The 22,508-nt window shown below is 38.6% G+C and overlaps 1 protein-coding gene across 1 annotated transcript; it reads left to right on the top strand.

Moving 5' to 3' along the window:
• The first annotated feature begins 2,179 nt into the window (after positions 1-2,179).
• Positions 2,180-21,484, top strand: PTCHD3 (patched domain containing 3). The gene is given in 5 exon segments (XM_030322207.1): positions 2,180-2,947; positions 3,838-3,865; positions 3,868-3,958; positions 17,506-17,651; positions 20,267-21,484. Coding segments are annotated over 5 exon segments (1,602 nt in total). The 3' UTR covers positions 20,836-21,484.
• The last annotated feature ends 1,024 nt before the right edge of the window (positions 21,485-22,508 follow it).

Genomic DNA, 22,508 nt, shown 5'->3' with positions numbered 1-22,508 from the left:
AACAGAAGGAAATGGAATCTATATGATGATAGAAGATAAAAGGAATGCTTTGTCTGCTTCATTTTATCTAGACTGAAGGTGGATAAGAAATAGACTAGATAAAATTTTAAGTTCTAAACTATATTCTTGAATTCCCAATTCCCGTCCCCTCCTCATACAAAAGGCATTTTCTGAAGTATGGAGAATCCTATCCTGACACAGTAGACACCATTCTCAAATTGAAGGCCAGAGGGTCTTCCTGAATTGAAAGGAAGAGTCTTTAGAGACTTCCTTAATTAGAAGCCATGTCACTTCTAGGCCATGTGACAGCTTCGCCTGGAGAAGTGTAGAGTTCTGAAACCAATCTTTCAGAGCCTTTCAGGCTTTTATAACTCAAAAACAGGCGATGAGCTCATTTTGGAAATGCTACATTCCTTTTATGAAATGATACAGAAAAACTGGTGGAAAATAACAAATAGTGGTATTTTTGATTGACATTCTAGACCCGCACAAACATTAGTAATCGAGATAACGAGATTAATAAAATAATCTGGAATCAATAATCTATAATGAAGAAACTAGATAAAATCAAATCCCAGGGTACATATTTTACTATAGAATTTATTTGCACTTCACAGTGCCTGATTTAGGAGCAATTGTAGAAATTTACTTGTGTTTTGAGATGAAAAACACACATTGATGTTGTGCTAGAGAAATACTTTATAAAGATGGGCAGGAAGAGGCCCTGTGTTTGGATGTGTACATTATAGAGTACTCGTGAACACCTTCACCCTACCATTTCCTCTTAAATGTTTAGAACAGCTGAGCCATTCTCTCCATAACGTAGACATGGTTCAACAAATGGAATTCTCAGATCAGTTCCTCTATCTACAGACTTTAAATGTGATACAGAAGCCACTAGGTTTATAGCACACCAGCGATGAACTCAAGATGTAGCTATAATTAGGACTTGGAAACACAGATGAAAGAGAGAAGGAATCTTCAGTTTCCTTTACCATGACTTTTAAAATAGAAAACGGGTGCCATCTTGTGGTTATTTTAATAAGGTCGCTCAAACAATGACTTTCTGGTGACGCAACTTAACAAAATCTCCTATTTCTTTCTCCTTGAAAATACTGTTAAACATATCTTTCTTAAACTCTTGGACTTGGTACAATCTGGAGATTTCATTAAAATGCTAGACCTACCCACATAAAAACACAATCACAATAATATTAGGTGACTACCAGCCATGAAAAACATGGCAAGCAATTTTCATAATTCTTAAGAACCGCTCAAGACCTGCTTCTCGGTTGTGTGCATGTTAAAAGGTAGGTAAAGGTTTTCGTAAAAACGATGACATGAACACAGGGGTCCCTCCATCCTGGGAACTGTGGGCGGAATAGACCCAAGATAAATACCCACTTTTCAGCCCACTTATTTACTTCTAACTTTTTACAAGAAGAATATATGTTACGTTTGTAGTTAACAAAAAGAATCACTAAACCAGGTGTACAAGGTTCACCTTACCCGAGAACTGTGTTACTGGATGCTCCCCGGAAAGGTAACACCACATTTGTGTGTGTGTGTGTGTGTGTGTGTGAGTCTTGTAGAAGAGGCACGCATCTTACCGTTAAGTAGTGTTTGTGTACTAACTAACTTCCTGGGAGCATCCGGTACGCCACAGACAAATTTGGGGCTAGTTGGGCTATGAGTCAAAACACGTGCTTCCCAACGAACCTTCCGGATCCGGGCGCTAGCAGCCGGAACTCAAACAGACTACCGTAGAATTTCTCCAGGAAACCATCGTGTGGGGCGGAGATGGGCGCTCGGTCCAGTGGCTGCTTTCTAATCTGCTGTCACATTTGAGACCCTGGCGTTTCCTTCCCGGAAATGAGCCTTAGTCCCTCTGAGGTGGCGCCAGAGGCCTGGCAGGAGGCGGAGGCGCCTGCGCCGGCGGAGCCCGCAGCGGAGGAGCCGGGGGCCCAGGTCAGAGGCGAAGCGGCAACCCGAGGCAGGGCTGGGCTCAGAGCCGCTGCCGGCCTCCAAGCACGAGTCAGAGTAGTTCTTCGGTCGAAGACAGGAACCCGAGATGACCTGGGCTTCGGGGCAGTTGCCAGAGCCCTCTGGGGCGCCCCATTCACATCTGGTGTCAGTGAGGGGGGATTCCTTGCTGCCTGCATATCCGTCAGAAAACCGGATGTCTGAGAGACCCCCTTGCCACACCGACTGTCTGGAGGCGCCCCTCTCCTGCGTCTTCCGAAGGCTGGGATGCGAAGTGGGCGCGCACCCCTGGATCTTCCTGCTGGTGCCCATGGTGCTGATGGCCGCTCTGGGCACCGGTTTGATTTACCTGCCCAAGGATGTAGAAGAAAACTTCGAGGAGCAGTACACCCCAATAGGGAGCCCGGCCAAGGCTGAGAGGCGTTTTGTGCAGAAACACTTCACCGCCAACGACTCTTATGGCTTCTCCATCTCCAGGAAGAGCACCGAGGTCAATTTCGCTTGTATTCTAGCGGTCTCCAACACCACCTCCCTGCTAGAACCAGCAATCTTATCAGAAGACAGTAAAGTGGATGACGTGATCCAGGATCTGTATGCGATGGGGGAAAACGGAACCCAGATCCACTACAATCAGGTGTGTGCCAAGCACCAGGGTCTCTGCCTGCCTTCCAACCCACTCCTGTATGCCTGGCGGATGAACAGGGACCTCGACCTGAGAAATGTCACTTTCCCAATCTACAACCACACCGGTCAGCCCGCCTACCTGGCTGGCACCATTGGAGGAACCTTCTTAGGCGAGAGGATGGGAATGAACCAGTTACTCCTGGAAGCCAAAGCCGTGAGGCTGCTCTACTACCTGAAAACTGAGGATGGAGAGGACAACGAGCGTAGTAAGAAATGGTTGACCCGTTTTCTGAACCAATCTAGCAACATTGAAAAGAGTCTGGCCTCGAAGACGATCCAGGTATCTGGTGGCTGAGTTTTATAGGGAGACCAGGAGAAGGTGGGAGGGGTAAGAACACGTTTTCCAAGTAGTAGCACTCCTGGATTATTTGTTGGAGTCCTTGACTTGCAGCTGGGAGTGCTCATTCTGTTTGGCACTTAATCCAACTTCCTTAATCTCACACACCAAAGGATGCCACACAGCATAAATCCTTAATAATATTCTGGTGGAAAACACAAATCCTACATCCCTAAGGTAGGTCTGCTCAGTGCAGACATTGATCATCAGGTTTTCCAGTCAAATTACTTTAAAATCCTTCCTCTTAAAGTCTTTGCTATTTGGCGGAACCCTCTGAAATGTGTTTGGGGTTCATTGGAATAAAAGCAACAAACTTTTAAGAAGTTCCATGGTATTATTGAAAAGAGAATTAGCTCACCGTTTACCAAGTAAGTTATATAGCCTAGTGCCAGGCACATGCTAGCTATTCTGTAACTAATAGTTGTGAATAAGCCTGGTCAAAGTGAGACAACTATTGGAAAAATACCAGATCCTTCTGAAATATCGATGAAATTAAAATAGTAAAAGACAACGACCTACTAAAATTCTACAAAAAGCCACAATTTCTGTAATTATGAATGGTTTCACAATCTTAGGTAGATCTCAGATTTTGTGTATTCAGGAGGTTTAAACCTTGGGTTTCTGAAAGAAACTATGGAAAGCGTGCCACAGATTTGTGGGAAGAAGCACACCTATGTTAATCTTCTTTATTCTAAAATCACGATTCACATATTTTGATCTTTTACTAAATCTTAACATGTTTCAATCAGTAAGCTATAGTGTTTCAATAGGGTTTGTAACTCACACAAATATTGGAATGAAAAGTTATTTACTTGACTAAACTTTTGTGGCAGGTGGTCTACTTTACATCAATTTCTACACAACGGAACTTGAAGCAACTTTGATGACAGTGATCCGTTTGTTTCACTTGGCATACCTTCTAATCATATTATTTGCAATCCTATCATGCTACAGGTAAAATGGTTTCATTGTTTCTTAACTCTTTTTAACAGATATTTTTGGGTGGCAAAATACATATAATTGATATAAAATATGCCATTCTAATCATTTTTAAGTGTATATTTCAGTGGCATTAATTACATTCACACTGTTGTGCAACCATCACAACTATCTGTTTTTTTTTTTCATTTTTATGTTCCTACGTTTATTTATTTTTGATAGACAGAGAGAGACAGAGCACAAGTGGGGGAGGGGCAGAGAGAGAAGGAGACAGGATTGGAAGCAGGCTCCAGGCTCTGAGCTGTCAGCACATAGCCTGCCGCGGGGCTCGAACCCACAAACCGGGAGATCATGACCTGAGCCGGTCGGACGCTTAATGAGCCACCCAGGCGCCCCACAACTGTCTGTCTCTAAATCTTTCCATCCCCCCAAACAGAAACTGTATAACCCTTAGGCAGTAACTCTCCACGGCCTCCTCCCAGTCCCGGCTAACCTTCATCTACTTTCTATCTCTATGAATTTGCTTATTCTAGAGATTTCATATAAGTGGAATCACACAATATTTGTACTTTTGTGACTGGTTTATTTCACTTGGCATAATGTTTTCAAGGTTCCTCTATATCCAGGCATGTATCAAACCTTCATTCATTTTTATGACTGGTATTTCACCGTATACATACAGCACTGTTTGTTTATACACTTAACTGTTGATGGGCACTTGGAATGTCTCCACTTTTTGGCTTTTGTGAATAATGCTGCAACGAACATTGATGTACAAATATTTTCTTGAGCTCCTGTTTTCAATCATTTTCAGTATATACCTGGGAATGGAATTGGTGGGTGGAGTGATAATTCTATGTTCAGTTCTTTGAAGAACCGCTAAATCCTACCAGCAATGCATAAAGGTTCCAATTTCTCCACATCCTCACCAACACTTGTTTTTTGTTTTATTGATAATAGTCAACTTAATAGTGACAAAGTGTGGTTTGATTTACATTTCCCTAATTACTAATGATCTTAAGTATCTTTTCATGTGTTTATTAGCCATATGTACATCTTTGGAGAAATGTCTATGCAAGTCCTTTGCCCATTTTTTAATGTGGTTGTCTTTTTGTTTTTGAGTCCTATTGTTGGTGAGTACTTTGTATATTTGGTTTTAAGTTTATTCTTTTTTATTTCGAGAGAGAAGAAGTATGAATGGGGCAGGGTCAGAAAGAGAGGAGAGAGAGAGAATCCCAATCAGGCTCCACACTGCCAGCACAGAGCCTGATGCGGAGCGTGAACCCACAAACCATGAGATCATGACCTGAGCTGAAGTCGGATACTCAACTGACTGAACCACCCAGACACCTCAGTATTTTGTATGTTTTAAATAGTAAACCTTTGTCAGATATATGATTTATAAATATTTTCTCCCACTCTGTGTATTGTCTCTTCACTTTCTTGATAATGTCTTTAATGCACAAGAGTTTTTAATTTTGATGAAATCCACTTTATCTTATTTTGTTCTTTTGCTACTTATATCTAAGAATCCATTGACAAGTTCAATGTCATGCACATTTGCCCTGTGTTTCCTTCTAAGAGTTTTATGGTTTTAGCCCTCATATTTAGGTTGTTGATCAATTTTTAGTTCACTTTTGTATATGTAGTGTGAGTAGGGGTTTAACTTCATTCTTGTGCATGGAAATCCATGTGGAAATCCATGTTTCCATGTTGATTGCTGGAAATCCAGTTTTCCAAGTCCCATGTGATGAACAGACTATTCTTTCCCAGTTGATTGGACTTGGCATCCTTGTAAACAATCAATTGGTTGTAGATGTATGGGTTTATTTCTGGACTCTAAATTATATGCCATGAGCCTACATGTCTGTTGATGTGCCAGGACCACACTGTTTTGATTCCTGTAGCTTTGTTATGAGTTTTGAAATCTGGAAATCTCAGCCCTCCAATTTTTATCGTCTTTTTCATGATTATTTTGGATATCTAGGACCCTTGCAATTCCATATGAATTTGAGGGTTGGCTTTTCCATTTCTGGGGTGGGGGGAAGGTCATTGAAATTTTGATAAAGATTGTGTTGAATCTGTAGGTTGTTTTAAGTGAGATTAACATTTTAACAATACTGTCTTCCTCCCCGTGAACTAAGGTTGCATTTCCATTAACTTAGGTCTTCTTTAGTTTCTTTCACTAGATTTTTGTAGCTTTCTGTCTTTCACCTTTATTTCTAAACTTATTTCTAACTATTTTATTCTTTCAGACACTAAATGGAATTGCTTTTTTCATTTCATTTTTGGATTGTTCATTGCACGTATATAGAAACACAACTGGCATTTGTGTGTTGAGCTTGTATCCTGCAGCTTTGCTCAATTTGTTTATTAACTCTATTAGTTTTATTGTGGTTTCTTGGGAATTTTCATATATAGAATCATGTAATCTGTGCAAAGGGATCGTTATACTTCTTCATTTCCAATTTGGATTCCTTTTATTTCCATTTCTTATTTAATTCCTCTGGGTAGCACTTCCACTTCAATGTCAAGTGTCATTGGTGAAAGTGGGCATCTTTATCTTGTTCCTGATTTTGAAGGGAAATCTTTCAGCTTTCACTGTGGATTATATTGTTAGATATTCAGTTCTTATAATGGTCCCTATCATTTTGAGGAAGTTCCTTTCTATTCCTTGTTTTAGAGGTTTGTTTTTTTTTTTTAATCATAATTGGGTGTTGGATTTTGTCAAATGCCTTTTTTTGCATCTATTGAGATGATCATGTAGATTTTATCCTTTGTTCTATTAGTGTGATCTGTTACTTGATTGATTTTTCCCATGTTGAACCACTCTTGCATTCCTGGGATAAATCCTAGTTGGTAATGATGTATAATCTTTTTAACGTGCTATTGAATTGGGTTTGCAGAATATTATTAAGCACATTTGAATCTACATTCATAAGATATTGATCTGTAGTTTTCTTCTTGTAACCTTTGTCTGGGATTGGTATCAGTGTAATGTTGGTCTCATAGCATGAGTTAGAGAGTGTTTCTTCCTTTTCAACTTTTTGGAAGGACTTGAGAAGGATTGGTGTTACTTCTTCTTTACATGTTTAGTAAAATTTACCAGTGAAGCCATCTGGTCTTGGACTTTTCTTTTTGGGTGGTTTTTGATTACTGATTCAGTCTTTTTACTTATTCAATGTCTGTTGAGGTTTTCTATTTCATCTTGAGTCAGTTTAGGTCATTTAGGTGTTTCTAGAAATTTGTGCATTTCATATAGTTTGTTGGCATAAGTTGTTTATAGCATTATTTATTTTTTTAATGTTTATTTATTTTTGAGAGAGAGTGCACGAGAGGGAGAGAGGTGGTGGGGGGTGGGGGCAGAGGATCCAAAGTGGGCTCTGCACTGACAGCAGTGAGCCCCATGCAGGGCTCAAAACCATCAATCGTGAGATCATGACCTGAGACAAAGTCGGAGCTCAACCAACTGAGCCACCCAGACAACCCTATAGTGTTCTTTTATACTCCTTCATATTTCTCTAAGGTTAGTAGTAATGTCTTCAATTTCATATCTGATTTAGTTATTTCTGTCTTCTTTTTTCTTTGTCACTGTAGATAAGAGTTTATCAATTTGTTGATCTTTTTAAATAATCAATTTCTGGCTTTGTTGGTTCTCTCCATTGTTTTTCTACTCTCAATTGCATATATCTCTATTCTAATCTTTTCATTTCCTTCCTTGTTAGCTTTGGGTTTTGTTTTGTTTTATTTTGTTTCTATTTCTGCGATATGTCTAGTACCGTAAGGTGATTGAAGACCTTTTTTTTTTTTTTTAATGTAGTATAAATTTACCTATGAGCACTGGTGTTGCTATATCCTGTAAGTTATGTTTTGCTGTGTCTTTATTTTCATTTGTTGCTAACTATTTTCTAATTTCCTTGTGATTTATTCTTTGACCCATTGGTTATTTGATAGTGAGTTGCTTAATTTCCATACATTTTGAATTATCCAGTTTTCCCTCTATTACTCATTTGTAGCTCCATTCCATTGTTGGTTAAAAAGATACATTGGGTAATTTCAATATTTTTACATTTTCAGACTTGTTTTGTGACCTAACGTATGCTGTATTCCAGAGAATGTTTCATGTTCACTTGAGAATAATGTATATTCTTCTATCATTGGGTTGAGTGTTGTATATATCTCTGTAAGGTCTAATTTATTTAGTGTTGTCCATTTCTTCTGTTGCCTCATAGATTATTGGCCTAGATGTTTTATGCATTATTGAAAGTGGCATATTGAATTCTCCGTCTATTTCTGTCTACAAGTCTGTTAATATTTGTTTCATTTTTGGGTCTCTATTGGCAGTGCATGTATGTTTGTAGATGAATCTTCTTGATGAATTGTTCTTTTCATCACTATATAATGCCCTTCTTTGTCTCTTTTAACTGTTTTTAAAATAAAATCTATTTCATCTTATAGAAGTATATTCAATCCTGCCCTCCTTTGGTTATATTTATATGGAATATCTTTCTCCATCCTTTAGCTTTCAATCTATTTATGTCTTTGGATCTATAATGAGTCTCTTGTAGACAGCATATAGTTGAATCATGTTATGTTATCCCTTCCGTCAATTTCTACCCTTTTATTCAAGAGTTTAATCCATTTACATTTAAAATAACTGCTGACAAGAAGGACTTCTGCTATTTTGCTATTTGTATTCTGTGTATCATACAGTTTTTTTGTCCCTCAATTCATCCATTATCCCTTTTTCTATGTTTAGTTTCTATTTTTCTAATGAGTTGTTTGATTCTCTTCTCATTTCCTTTTGCCATGATTTTGTGAGATTTTCTTTATGGTTACCATGGAGATTCATATAATTCTAAGTTTAAAACAATCTACATTAAACTGATACCAACTTAACTTCAAAAACACAAATCTGCTGCTTCTATACACCTCTGTCCCCCACTCTTTATGTTGTTGTTGTCACAAATTATGTCTTTATACACTCTATGCACAATAACAGAGTTATAATTATTTTTATGTTCTAAATTCTGTAGGTAATAAAATGTAGGATTATAAACCAAAAATATAATAATACTTGCTGTTATATTTGACCAAGACCTATGTTTCCTCATATGACTTAGCATTACTTTTTATTGTTCTTTCTATCCAGCCTGAAGGATTCCTTTTACCATCTCATATAGGGCAGGTCTAATTAACAAGCCCGCTTAGCTCTTGTTTATCTGGAATGTCTTAATTTCTCCTTCATTTTTGAAGGACAGTTTTGCTGAATACAGAATTTTAGTTGATTTTTTTTTCTTTAAGCACTATAAATATCCCATTGTCTCCTTGCCTCCATGGCTTCTAATAAGCAATCAGCTTTTACACTTATTAAGGGTCCCTTATATTTGGTGAGTTGCTCCTCTCTCAGTGCTTCCAAGACTCTCTTTGCCTTTGGCTTTCAATGATTTGATTATCATGTTCTCAGTCTGGGTCTTTTTGAGTTCATCCTATTTGAACTTCATTAAGCTTCTTGGATTTGTAGCTTCATATCTTCTACCAAATTTGGGAAGTTTTCAGCCATTATTTCTTTAAATATTCTTCCTGCCTCCTTTTCTCTCTCTCCTGGAACTCCCGTAATGTGTATCTTGATCTACTGGCTGGTAGGCCCACAGATCTCTGAGGTTCTTCTCACTTTTCTTCATCCTTTTTTCTTTATGTCTCTTAGACTCCATACATTTCAATTGTCCTATTTTCAGTTCACTGATTCTTCTGCTATTAGACCTGCTGTTGAATGCGTCTAGTGTTTTTGGGTTTGTGTTCTGTCATTTCAGTTATTGTATTTTTCAGTTCCAGAATTTCTGTTTGGTTCCTTTAAAAAATTTCTACCTCTTTATGTTATTATTTTGCTCATACATTGTTTTTCTTATTTCCTTGTCAGAGCTCTTCTTTAGCTCTGTAAGCATATTTAGAAAAGTGTTTATAGTCTTTGTCTAGTAAGTCCTAGCTCTGTCTTTCCTCAAGGATGATTTCTGTCTATTTATTTTGTTTCACACATAGTTTGAACCACACTCTCCTCTATCTTTATATACCTTGTGATTTGTTATTGGTGGTGGTGGTGGTTGTGTAGAAAACTGGACATTTGGCTAACTGGAAATCAGATACCACCTTCCCCAGGGTTTTCGGTTGTTTTCCTATGTGTTTATTTAAAATTAGTGGTCATTTTCTTTGTGATTTTCTGAAACTATTATCGAAAGACTGTAATTATTGTTTTTTGTGTTCACTGAAGTTTCTGTACCTTAGCTAGTGTTTTGACATAGATTTCCTTGGATGCCAGCAGCTCTCCCAGTGTTTGCAAAATGGTTCTGTGCCTGGAACCTCCGACACTTACCAAGGCTTACACTGTACCTAGGGATCAGCCCTAGGTGAAAGCTTAGGGTCTTCTTAGGTCTTTTCTGAGCATACATCTTGCCCTGGGTAATTTTCTAAATTCCCCAGTATAACTGAGAGCTTTTTAATCTCCTAAATTCCCAGAGAAATGCTGCTCATCTTTTTCCATAGGCAGTCTTTTGTATTTTTGAGCTATAATCTTTTGCTCTATGCACATGAGGCTTGTTCATTCAACTTGTGGTGTTTCCAGCTTTCTCAACCTGAGTTTTGAGTTAGACAAAACAGAGGAGTGCCTTGCATCAGTCCTTCAGGTAGCCCCCAAATAGGTTAGAACAGACATATAAACTATTTTAGGAATAATCTCTGCTCTGCTTCCTCCAAAAACAGGGAAATGGCTCCATCATGGTAACATGAGCTGTTACCACTTGAAGATCCCTGCTGTCTGAGGGACAGTTTGGGACTGGGGCCACTTTAACACATCTGCCACATTATGATCACTGCCACTTTAAGACGACTCTCACACTGCAGAGGGAGACAGGGCATGTAAAATCACTATAAAACATTCCTACTATTTTGAAGTACTCCCCTGATTTTCTTTCATTTAGCACTTGCTTAGTTGCTGTAAGCTTTTGACTGCTTTCCAGAGTTCACAGAATTCTGAAAATATATGCCCGTTTTTCTATATTTCTTTGTCGGGATGAGACTTGGGAAATTCCTACGCCATGTTTTGCTGATATCCAGCACTAAACTCTTATTTTTTAAACTTTCTTTTCTTCCCAACCCCCATTAGCAATAGTGTGCAATCAGATGGAATCGTAAAAACAAATAAAGAAATTATGGCCAGTTTTGTTTGATTTGGCATATGGTTTTTACTTTACATATTGTGCCAATTGTGATTAATTCTTCCATTTGGAAGCAGATATGCTGATAGAATTAAACAAGTCCTTATTTCTGTATAAATTTGAACGAGTACTTTTAACTATATAAAAAATCAATCTCTAATTTAATTGACTTGGGTGTCCCCATTGTTCGGATGTGGGGTTTACCTTGTTAAGCACTTAAAAATTGTTATCTAGGCATTAGGGTTAGTTTGAGCTCTTGTAATCAGAAAGCTAAAATACTGAAAATATCAGCAAACACCAGTATTTAGTTGTAGAAGTAACCCCATAGAATATATTAATTGAGTGATTCTCACAGCAGAGTTCCAGAGAGGACTGTAAACCTACTTATTCTGAAGCCACCTATTGAATCAAGTCTCTGGGGTTTCAGTCTGAAAATCTATATTTCAAAAATGTCTTTAATTGATTCTCCTGTATAGGTAGGCTTGGGAACAAATGATATAATTCAACTCTCTAGATTTTCAGGTAGAGAAACATAAGGCCCCAGTAGGTAGAGGGAGTTAACCATGATGGGTATCTCGTTAGAGTTAATAAACTACCTCGCAACTTTGTTATTTTGGAAAGAAAGACCACATTCCCTAGAAAACAAACAAAATCAAAAAACTAAGAAGGAAGGGTGAGAGGGAGGGAGGGAGAAAATAGGGGAGGAAGGATGGGAAGGAAAAAAGACCAAATTCAGTCTTGTTAAAGTCATTAGAGTATAAAAATAATGTTAACCTAGTGTGGAATCTCCAAGGTACCAACAATTGGCTTGACAAAACTTTCCTACTAGGTAGTTGGTTCACACATTTATATCAATTCTTGCTTATCTCTACTAATAATTATGGACAGTGGTACAGAAAATCTTATACTGAAGGCAATTAGAAAATGATTTTTTTTAATATTTATTTAATTTGAAAGAGAGAGCATGGTTGAGTGAGCAGAGGAGAGGCAGAGAGACAGGGAGAGAAAGAATCCCAAGCAGGCTCTGCGCTGTCAGAGCAGAGCCCGACACAGGGCTTGAACTCACAAACCAGGAGATCATGACCTGAGCCAAAACCAAGAGTTGGATGCTTAACCGACTGAGCCAGCCACACACCCCTAGAAAATGATTTATATTTATTTGTCTTTGAAGACTTTATGTTTATGTAACCAGCATATGAAACATATAGGACTCATGAGGTATAAACATAATGCAACTTTATTTTTGTCTCCCTTTGTTCCCTTTAAGTTTTGTGGGTAAGAGCAAGATCTTCCTCTGCCCCATGAAAACTCAGACAAGCTATGTGACTTTTGTGGTCATTAGCAGGTAGGACAAAATCCTCCAGTCAGAATTAAAATGTCCATGTCCGTGTCCATGTAATAAACAATATTGGTGACTTGATTTAAAGTTAAGGTGCCCTCCAGCACCCTTTGCTAGAGCATGCTGCATGGGATAGCCCTTAATGGGGAGAAAGGAGCTTACCAGTTCTCTTCTTTTTTTTTTTTTTCCCTGAATATAATTTATTGTCAAGTTAGCTAACATACAGAGGACACAGTGTGCTCTTGGTTTCAGGGTAGATTCCCGTGATTCTTCGCTGACATATAACACCCAGTGCTCATCCCAACCAGTGCCCTCCTCAATGCCCATTACCAATTTTCCCCTCACCTCACTCCCCCAAATCAAGCCTCAGTTCTCTGTATTTAAGAGTCTCTTATGGCTTGCCTCCCTCTCTGTTTGAAATGATTTTTTACCCTTCCCTTCCCTCATGGACTTCTGTTAAGTTTCTCAGATTCGACATATGAGTGAAAACATATGATATCTGTCTTTCTCTGACTGACTTATTTCACTTAGCATAATACCCTCCAGTTCTATCCACGTTGTTTCAAATGGCAAGATTTCATTCTTTCTCATTGCCAAGTAGTATTCCATTGTATATATAAACCACATCTTCTTTTTTAAATTTTTTAAGTTTATTTTTTAAAATTTACATCCAAGTTAGTTAGCATATAGTGCAACAATGATTTCAGAAGTAGATTCTTTTTTTTTTTTTTCAACATTTTTTATTTATTTTTGGGACAGAGAGAGACAGAGCATGAACGGGGGAGGGGCAGAGAGAGAGGGAGACACAGAATCGGAAACAGGCTCCAGGCTCTGAGCCATCAGCCCAGAGCCCGACGCGGGGCTCGAACTCACGGACCGCGAGATGGTGACCTGGCTGAAGTCGGACGCTTAACCGACTGCGCCACCCAGGCGCCCCAGAAGTAGATTCTTTAATGCCCTTACCCATTTAGCCCATTCCCCCTCCCACAACTCCTCCTACAACAGTAACCCTCTGTTTGTTCTCCATATTTAAGAGTCTCTTATGTTTCGTCCCTCTCCGTTTTTGTATTATTTTTGCTTCCCTTCCCTTATGTTCATCTGTTTTGTATATTAAAGTCCTCATATGAGTGAAGTCACATGATATTTGTCTTTCTCTGACTAATTTTCTTAGCATAATACCCTCTAGTTCCATCCACGTAGTTGCAAATGGCAAGATTTCATTCTTTCTCATTTCCAAGTAGTGTTCCATTGTATATGTAAACCACATCCTCTTTTTTTTTTGTAATTTTTTAACGTTTATTTATTTATTTTTGAGACAGAGAGAGACAGAGCATGGACGGGGTAGGGTTAGAGAGAGGGAGACACAGAATCTGAAACAGACTCCAGGCTCTGACCTGTCAGCACAGAGCCTGACGCGGGGCTCGAACTCACGGACTGCGAGATCATGACCTGAGCTGAAGTCGGCCGCTTAACCGACTGAGCCACCCAGGCGCCCCATAAACCACATCTTCTTTATCCATTCATCAGTTGATGGACATTTGGGCTCTTTCTGTATTTTGGCTATTGTTGATAGCACTGCTATAAACATTGGGGTTCATGTGCCCCCATGAATCAGCACTCCTGTATCCTTTGGATACATTGTTTTCCAGAGCAGCTGCACCAATTGTGCATTCCCACCCACAGTGCAAGAGGGTTTGCCTTCCCACCACAGTGCAAGAGGGTTCCCATTTCTCCAAATCCTTGCCAACATCTGTCGTTTCCTGAGTTGTTAATTTTAGCCACTCTGGTGCGAGGTGGTATCTCACTGTGGTTTTGATTTGTATTTCCCTGATGTTGAGTGACGTTGAGTATCTTTTCATTTGTCTGTTGGCCATCTGGATGCCTTCTTTGGTCTAATCGTGTCTTCTGGCTATTTCTTCACTGGATTATTTCAGGTGTTGAGTTTGGTAATTTCTTTATAGGTTTTGGATAATAAGCCTTTATGTTATATGTCATTTGCAAATATCTTCTGCCATTCTGTTGGTTCGCCAGCCCTCTTCTATCCCTTCTCTTCCTGCTTCCCATCTTGCTAAGTTAGTTGGAGCATGTCCAAGGAGAAAAAGAAAGGGAGGAGGGAAATCCTTAAGGCACAGCTGCTGCCACGATGCTTCAATACATGCCTTCTCTAGGCTTTAAAATAAAACCAATTCTCCTTTGAGTGTGTTTGTAAATTCCTAGGACATCTCCCACTCCTACCTCTGTTATCACTGAGAATCTCTTATCTCTGGTCTGGACAACAGCCTCCTAGACAGTCCCTAAGACATTGCCCATCCTGCCTGACTCATTTACACTTACATATGAAGGTTATCCTTGCACATATGCATTTACCTCACACAGAACCCTTATTTGCACCTATTTTAGGGTTCCGTATTTATTGTCTGATTGTGAAGCCATACGAACAAACTTTTTCAAGTATATGCTCTAACCTGAACCTCATTCTACAGCAAGTAGTGGTATATTGATCTTCTTGTCTCCTTCAAAATTGTCTCACATTTTGGACATGACAACATTTACACCAAATATTAGATCCGTTTCTGAAACAAGCTGGAAAATCTTTCCCTTCTCAAATACACTGTAAACTGTTGTTTACTTATGAGAAACATCACTACCTTTGAAGGAAGATGTGGATCTCTTAGCAAACATATAGATTGTTGTCTAAGAATAATAAGTTCTAATTTAGCCCTTCCCTGTCAGGTAAATAAAACATTCAGAAGGTTGGCCATCTTGCTGCCTGCACTGGAGTCATCTGGGGAAGGTTTTAGACATAAAGATTCTGCAGCTTCTCTACCAACCTACTGAATCAGGATCTGCATAGCCAGGCTCCAGGAGATCTAAAGTTCTAAGACTTCCCTAGGTCATTCTGATAAACTGCCTGAAACAAAATCCTTCTCAGGGGTGCCTGGGTGGCTCTGTCAGCCAAGCGTCTTGACTCTAGGCTTCGGCTCAGGTCATGATCTCGTGGTTCATGGGTTTGAGCCCCACTTCGTGTTCTGCGCTGACAGTGTGGAGCCTGCTTGCCATTCTCTCTCTCTGTCTCTCTCTGTCAGCCTCTCTCTCTCGAGAAATGAACTTAAAAAAAAAAAAAAAAACTTTCTTGGAGACCGGAATATCTGCAAGTGTATTCACCAAACTCCTGCAGCGTTCCATCTTAAAATGTTTCCTTCCATTGTCTATTGCACATCAAAGTAAAGATCATTTAGACAAAGTCAACTCAGCACGTAGTCAAAATAAAGTCACTATAGGCAATAATATACTTCACTGCCTCCCTTACATCATCTGAAAATTTTATACCAAAAAATCCAGAAACTTGAAAGATGGAATGTCATCTGTAACTCATTCATCTTTCTGATTTCAAAGTTCATCTTTGTTACTTTCTTATTTCAAACTGCTATAAACCAACATTGTTGTTTTAAGAAAGTATTCATTATAATCAAATTTTATTCTAACAAGGAATTTTACTTTTGCTCTGGAGTTTTGCACATGTGGTTGGTTTGGGGCCCTGAGTTTAACTCATAGCACTGGTGTGTTGAAAAAATAAATAAATAAAACCATGGTGTAGAAATTTTTTTGCAGAATAAGAAAGTTTAGCTATTTTACTGTTGTCTTGCCTAAAGGTCATGGTCATGTTGCTGTATTGGAATCAGTGCTTCTATTTCCATAGTTGACTCTCCTAGTCTTCAATCCAAACTTAGTTTCTCTCTCCTCCTAAAAATATCTAGAGACAAGTATCAGTCATTTGTTTTGAAGCAGTTAACAAAAAAGCAAAATATAAAACCAGAGGTGGTTGTCAATATTTTCAAATGTAATATTGTGGTTATTGGGTAGGTAAAGTGCTGAATCCATACTTTAAAATGCTGCCTATATATTCCCATTTTTGTTGGTCCAGCAAAGAAAAAGGCACAGGCTGTGTTATTAAAAATGGACTAGAGGGGCGCCTGGGTGGCTCAGATGGTTAAGTGTCTGACTTTGGCTCAGGTCATGATCTCATTGTTTGTGGGTTCAAGCCCCACATCAGGCTCTGCACTGGTAGTGTGGAGCCTGCTTGGTAGTCTCTCTCTCTCTCTCTCTCTCTCTCCCCCACTTGTGCTCTCTCTCAAAAATAAATGTTTAAAAAATGTTAAGTTAACTTATTTATTTTTGAGAGAGGGAGAGAGAGAGAGAGAGAGAGAGAGAGAGAGAAAATGAACAGGGGAGGGGCAGAGAGAGGGGAGACAAGTCCAAAGCAGGCTCCCAGCTCCAAACCATCAGCACAGAGCTGAACATGGGGCTCAAACCCACAAACCATGAGATCATGACCTGAGCCAAAGTCAGTTGTTTAACTGACTGAGCCACCCAGGCGCCCCATAAATAAACTTTTCTTTTTTTAATGGACTACATTTCTAATTCTTTTGTAATAGTAGCAACTTTCCTAGAGCCCTCTTCACCAGTAGACAAGAATCCTGAAAACGTTTTAGGTGGAGACTTTCATACATTTTGTTAATCACAATACATATTGAACTGGTTTTGAAATACAAGAGCTGTTTAGAATTGCGTCTATGGCTACTTGGAGTCAAGGGTGGGTGAAAAGAGCACTGAATATGGGTACTTTCTCTGCTAGAACTTGCCCTCCCTTTGCTGTTGTATTCCCTTTACACCCTTTGAAGATCAGGGTGTAATTAACCATCTGAAGTATTTGGTATATCTTTATGGCTCTGAACTGGTGGTGAGTGAATTTGTGCTTGTCCAGCTGCAGAAGAATTGCTCAGGAAGTTTGGTAAAAGTACTGATTCACAGCTTTTCTGTTCCCCCCGCCCTTTTTCCCACTTCATCTGGGACAGTGCCTGGGAATGAAAGGTCTTCAGCAGACAGGTATGGGAATGATTGCCCAAGAGCTTTCTGAACAGATGTCCAAGTAGAGAATGTTATAAACTGATGGAATTTCAGTGTGGAAGCTACCACCACAAATTCCATGATTTTTCCCTCCAAATGTACAGGTGTGACTGTGTACGAAACAAAATGTGGGCTGCAACCTTTGGAGTGATTTCTGCTGCCTTGGCAGTGGTGAGCGGCTTTGGCCTGATGTTGTACATTGGGGTGCCGTTTGTGATCATAGTTGCAAATTCACCATTTCTTATTCTAGGTGAGTAAAACCAAATGTGAAGCTACACATTGTGTATGTGGGGGTATGGGGTAGATAAGGGAAGGAATTTATGTTAGATTAAGCAAAATAATTATATTCAGGTGTCTCCACAGATCCAAAATGAGGTGACAGGAGAGAAGAAAATCAAATTGAAGTGTGTGTGTTTAGAGGCAGAAAAATCTAGCACCCCGGATGGAAAAACACAGACAAGAGACATGAACAGGCAGTTCACACACACACACACACACACACACACACACACACACACACACACACACCTCACTGGAAGTAGAGGGAAAAACTAATTTGACTTCTCAATTAATGAATGGATGCAAATTAAACCAAAAGTGAGATACCTTATCTTCTTATTAAATTAATAAATATTAGCAAGATTGAAGATATGAGGAAGGTTGTATATAAATGAATACTCATTCTGCTGGGAGAAAATTATAAATTGTTACACGTTTTTTTTAAATCCAATTTTGCAGCAAATCAAAAGATTTAAACATCAAACAGCAAATATCTTTGGCTTAGCAATTCCATTTTTAGAAATTTGTCTTAACAATTAGACAAGTACTCAAAGAGCAGAACGAGTATGTTCACTTCAGCATTATTTAGAACAGAAAAGTTTTGAAAACCTAATTCCATATCAACATGGGATTGGTCAACTCAAACACAGCATACTAATACTTTTGAATCATATTCAGTCTTCAAAAGGAGGTAGATACATAATGTTAAATGGAAAATGCTGGCTATGAAACCAGGTGTTTGAAATAGAGAGATACAGTTATATGTGCATATTTGTATAGAGCAAATTCTGGATGGATATACATAAAAATGCAGGGTGGAATTACTATTGTTTATACTTTTTCTCTGCATTTTCATGTACTTCCAGAATTTATTTTACAATAAGCATGAAAAACAAAGGTGTTTATATTATATTTTATTTTTTTAATTTAAAGAGATACCAATTATTTATTTTTTGTTAAATTTATTGTCAAATTGGTTTCCATACAACACCCCGTGCTCATTCCAACAGGTGCTCTCCTCAATGCCCATCACCCGCTTTCCCCTCTCCCCACCCCCCATCAACCTTCAGTTTGTTCTCAGTATTTAAGAGTCTCTTATGGTTTGCCTCCCTCCCTCTCTGTAACTTTTTTCCCCTCCCCCCTCCCCCATCGTCTTCTCTGAAATTACTCAGGATCCACATAGGAGTGAAAACATATGGTATCTGTCCTTCTCTGCCTGACTTACTTCACTTAGCATAATACCCTCCAGTTCCATCCACGCTGCTGCAAACGGCCAGATTTCATTCGTTCTCATTGCCAAGTAGTATTCCACTGTATATATAAACCACATCTTCTTTATCCATTCTATATTTTAGAAAGTAAGGAACTTGGAAGGAATAGTATTTGGTTTCCATGGGGAGACCGTGGAAAAGCTGTTTGCTGGATGTCAACTTATTTACTCTAACTCTTCAGGACCCACCTACCTAGTACACACCCACGCTTAGTCACTCAGTATTCCCCACAGCCATAAATAACTATAGTTAAAGTGTACATAATTGATTTAATATAAACCAGTACTGAATAGTCCGTGTGTACATAGGAGTGTGTGTGTGTGTGTGTGTGTGTGTGTGTGTGTGTGATTTAAGCAACTCAAGAAGTGTTCAAGGACAATTTCTGAATAAGTTTCTATAAATCACAAAACTAGTTTTTCAATACCTAATACATATCAAGAGTTCATTCCTGGTCCCTAGTACTTCTGATTCTTCCCTTTTGTGCTGCTGAGCCCAAGTGAAATCCTCAAAGCTGGTAAGCCATGGGATGTCAGGATGCAGTTTATGACAGAATGTTTAGACTTGTGTCAATACAGATTCTTCTGTCTTCTTGATCATACCCGTAAAACATCAGAGGCAAAGTTGCAATTCCCAGTACCCTCCCATGTAATCCATGCACAAGATCCCCCCAAATTGAAATTAGATCAGCATTTTATTGCAGTTAATTTCCTTATTTATTTTATTGAGTTTGCATCAATATACATGGAAACAAAGGTATACATGAGTGAAAGTAGTGTCAACTCTAGTAGAAATCTTGAGAGAGGTGAAAACATTGCTGGTTAGATGCTAACTGTACAATAGATAAGTCCAGTTTATATTTTAAGCAACAGAATGTTGGCTTCGTGTGTTTGTGCATTCATTAAGATGGTTTATGAGAGAAAATGGTCTTTCAAGTCATCCAGTAGAATCAAAGATACAATGCTAATCCTGCTTCGACTAACACCTACAATAGGTTTCCTGACTCATCATTACAACACCCTAAATGAAGAGTAGGGGTAGAGTATCCTGTGCTATGTACAAATAGTAAGAGTATGAATAAAGCACAGAGTTATTACAGAGGAAGGGGTGAATTCTGTTGTGGATTCAGAAGCAACCAGAGAAAGTGACAGAGAAAGTAATAGTATCAAAGCGTAGATCAGGCAAGATAAATAAGACCTAAGAGATGGAAAAAGAAGATGCTTCGAGTTTATGTGTTTAATTTTTCATAGATATTCATATTTTAATATTAATATTAAATATTAAAGCTAATATTTAATATTCTTTGTTTTTTTAACAGGTGTTGGGGTTGATGGTATGTTTATAATGATTTCTGCCTGGTAGAAGACCAGCCTCATGGATAATATCAAACAGCGGCTGTCCAGTGTCTATTCCAAAGTGGCAGTGTCCATTACAATCACCACTATCGCCAACGTCCTGGCCTTCTATACAGGGATGATGACCTCTTTCAGGTCCGTACAATACTTTTGCATTTATACTGGAACAACCCTGTTCTTTTGTTATTTTTATAACATCACCTGTTTTGGAGCGTTTATGGCCCTGGATGGTAAAAGAGAAGTAGTCTGTCTACGCTGGTTGAAAAAGCCAGAAACTCCTGACCAAAAGTGTTCCTCATTTAAAAAGTCCTGCTGTGTCCCATGTGATTCTCTCCCAGATGAACAAGAAACTGATGTCCATCCAATGAATTTGTTCTTCAGAGACTATTTGGGCCCTTTTCTCACAAGCACTGAGTCCAAGTTTTTTGTAGTGCTTCTATACATTTTGTACATCATTAGTAGTATATATGGGTGTTTCCAAGTGCAGGAAGATGATGTTATTCCAGTTACGAAGCATAGCCAAAAAGTGTGAAATTCCCCTAATGGTGTACAACCCGGCATTCATATATTTTGATCAGTACACTGCAATATTAGAAAACACTGTTCGAAATGTCATTGTTGCATCCTCAACATGAACATAGGTTCATTGTTTCCTTATTGCTAATTCCTCACCCACTATGTTCCTTGTGGGTAACTTTTGCTATTGCTTCTGTGATTGTGGGAGTAACAGGGTTCATGGCATTCTGGAATGTCAATCTTGATTCCATATCCATGATTAATCTTGTCATTTGTATAGGGTTTTCTTTCGATTTTTCTGCACACATTTCTTAAACATTTGTTTCCAGTTCTAAGCCCTCAGTAAACCAAAAAATAATTGAGGCATTGTATCTGCTAGGCTACCCAGTGTTACAAAGTGCAGTTTCAACAGTAATAGGGGTGTGTGTTTTATCTGCAGCTAAAGCATACATCTTCAGGACATTTTTTTAAGATTATGTTTCTTGTTATGGTATTTGGGGCTGCTCATGGCCTAATTTTTATTCCAGTATTCTTAACCTTTTTTTGAAGGTTTGTTTGAATATCCACTAACAAATCAAAGACCAATTATAGAATTCCTGCTTGCCACAATCCAATCTGGTAAAAACACACTATTTGAAATAGTCAATAAACTAAAAACAAAGGCATGTTTCCTTGGCTTGGAAATCCATTTAAAAATGTTATTTAAAATATCCTAAGAAAAACTAATTAGTCTTACATTAAAATATCTTTACTAGGGGCGCCTGGGTGGCTCAGTCAGTTAAGCATCCGACTTCAGCTCAGGTCATGATCTCGCAGTCCATGAGTTCGAGCCCCGCGTCGGGCTCTGTGCTGACAGCTTTTGTTTCATTGTTAGAAGTTTATGCCTGGAGTTCAAGTATTTTATATACTATAATATAAATGGAATATTAATTTCATTATACTTCCTATATCATTATTATGTAAAAGTACAACTTATTATTAATCCTCCCAGTCTGGGGCTTTGTATGCCTTTTCTTTTTTTTTAATTTTTTTTTTAACGTTTATTTATTTTTGAGACAGAGAGAGACAGAGCATGAACGGGGGAGGGTCAAAAAAAAGAGAGGGAGACACAGAATCTGAAACAGGCTCCAAGCTCTGAGCCATCAGCGCAGAGCCTGACGCGGGGCTTGAACTCATGAACCACGAGATCATGACCTGAGCTGAAGTCAGACGCTTAACTGACTGAGCCACCCAGGCGCCCCTGTATGCCTTTTCTTAATGGTGTATTTTGACAAACTGAAGTTTTTGAAGTTTTGAAATCAAATTTACCTTTTTTTTTTTTTTTTTTTGGCTAGTGTTTTCTGTGTCCTCCCTAAGAAGTCATTGCCTATTCTAAGATCACAAAAAAATCCATCCATGTTTTCTTCTCAAGGCTAACAGTTTAATTTTACATTTGGGTCTATGATCCATAGATCTATATTTGTTGAGAAGTGTGGATAAAAGTTCATTATGTTCCCATAATAATTATCCATCCAGTTGTCCCAGCATCATTAGTAAAAAGACTACATTTTCAGCATAGGATTAATTTGGGACCTCTGTCAAAGAATCAATTGACAATTTGTGTGTGGCTCTGTTTCTGTGCATTGATCTGTTTGTCTGTTCTAAAGCCAATGCCACAGTGCCTTGATTACTGAAGCTATATATTAACTC

Source organism: Lynx canadensis, chromosome B4 (assembly GCF_007474595.2).
Source record: "Lynx canadensis isolate LIC74 chromosome B4, mLynCan4.pri.v2, whole genome shotgun sequence".
NCBI classification, from domain to species: Eukaryota; Metazoa; Chordata; class Mammalia; order Carnivora; family Felidae; genus Lynx; species Lynx canadensis.
This window is presented reverse-complemented; position numbering and strand designations above follow the sequence as displayed.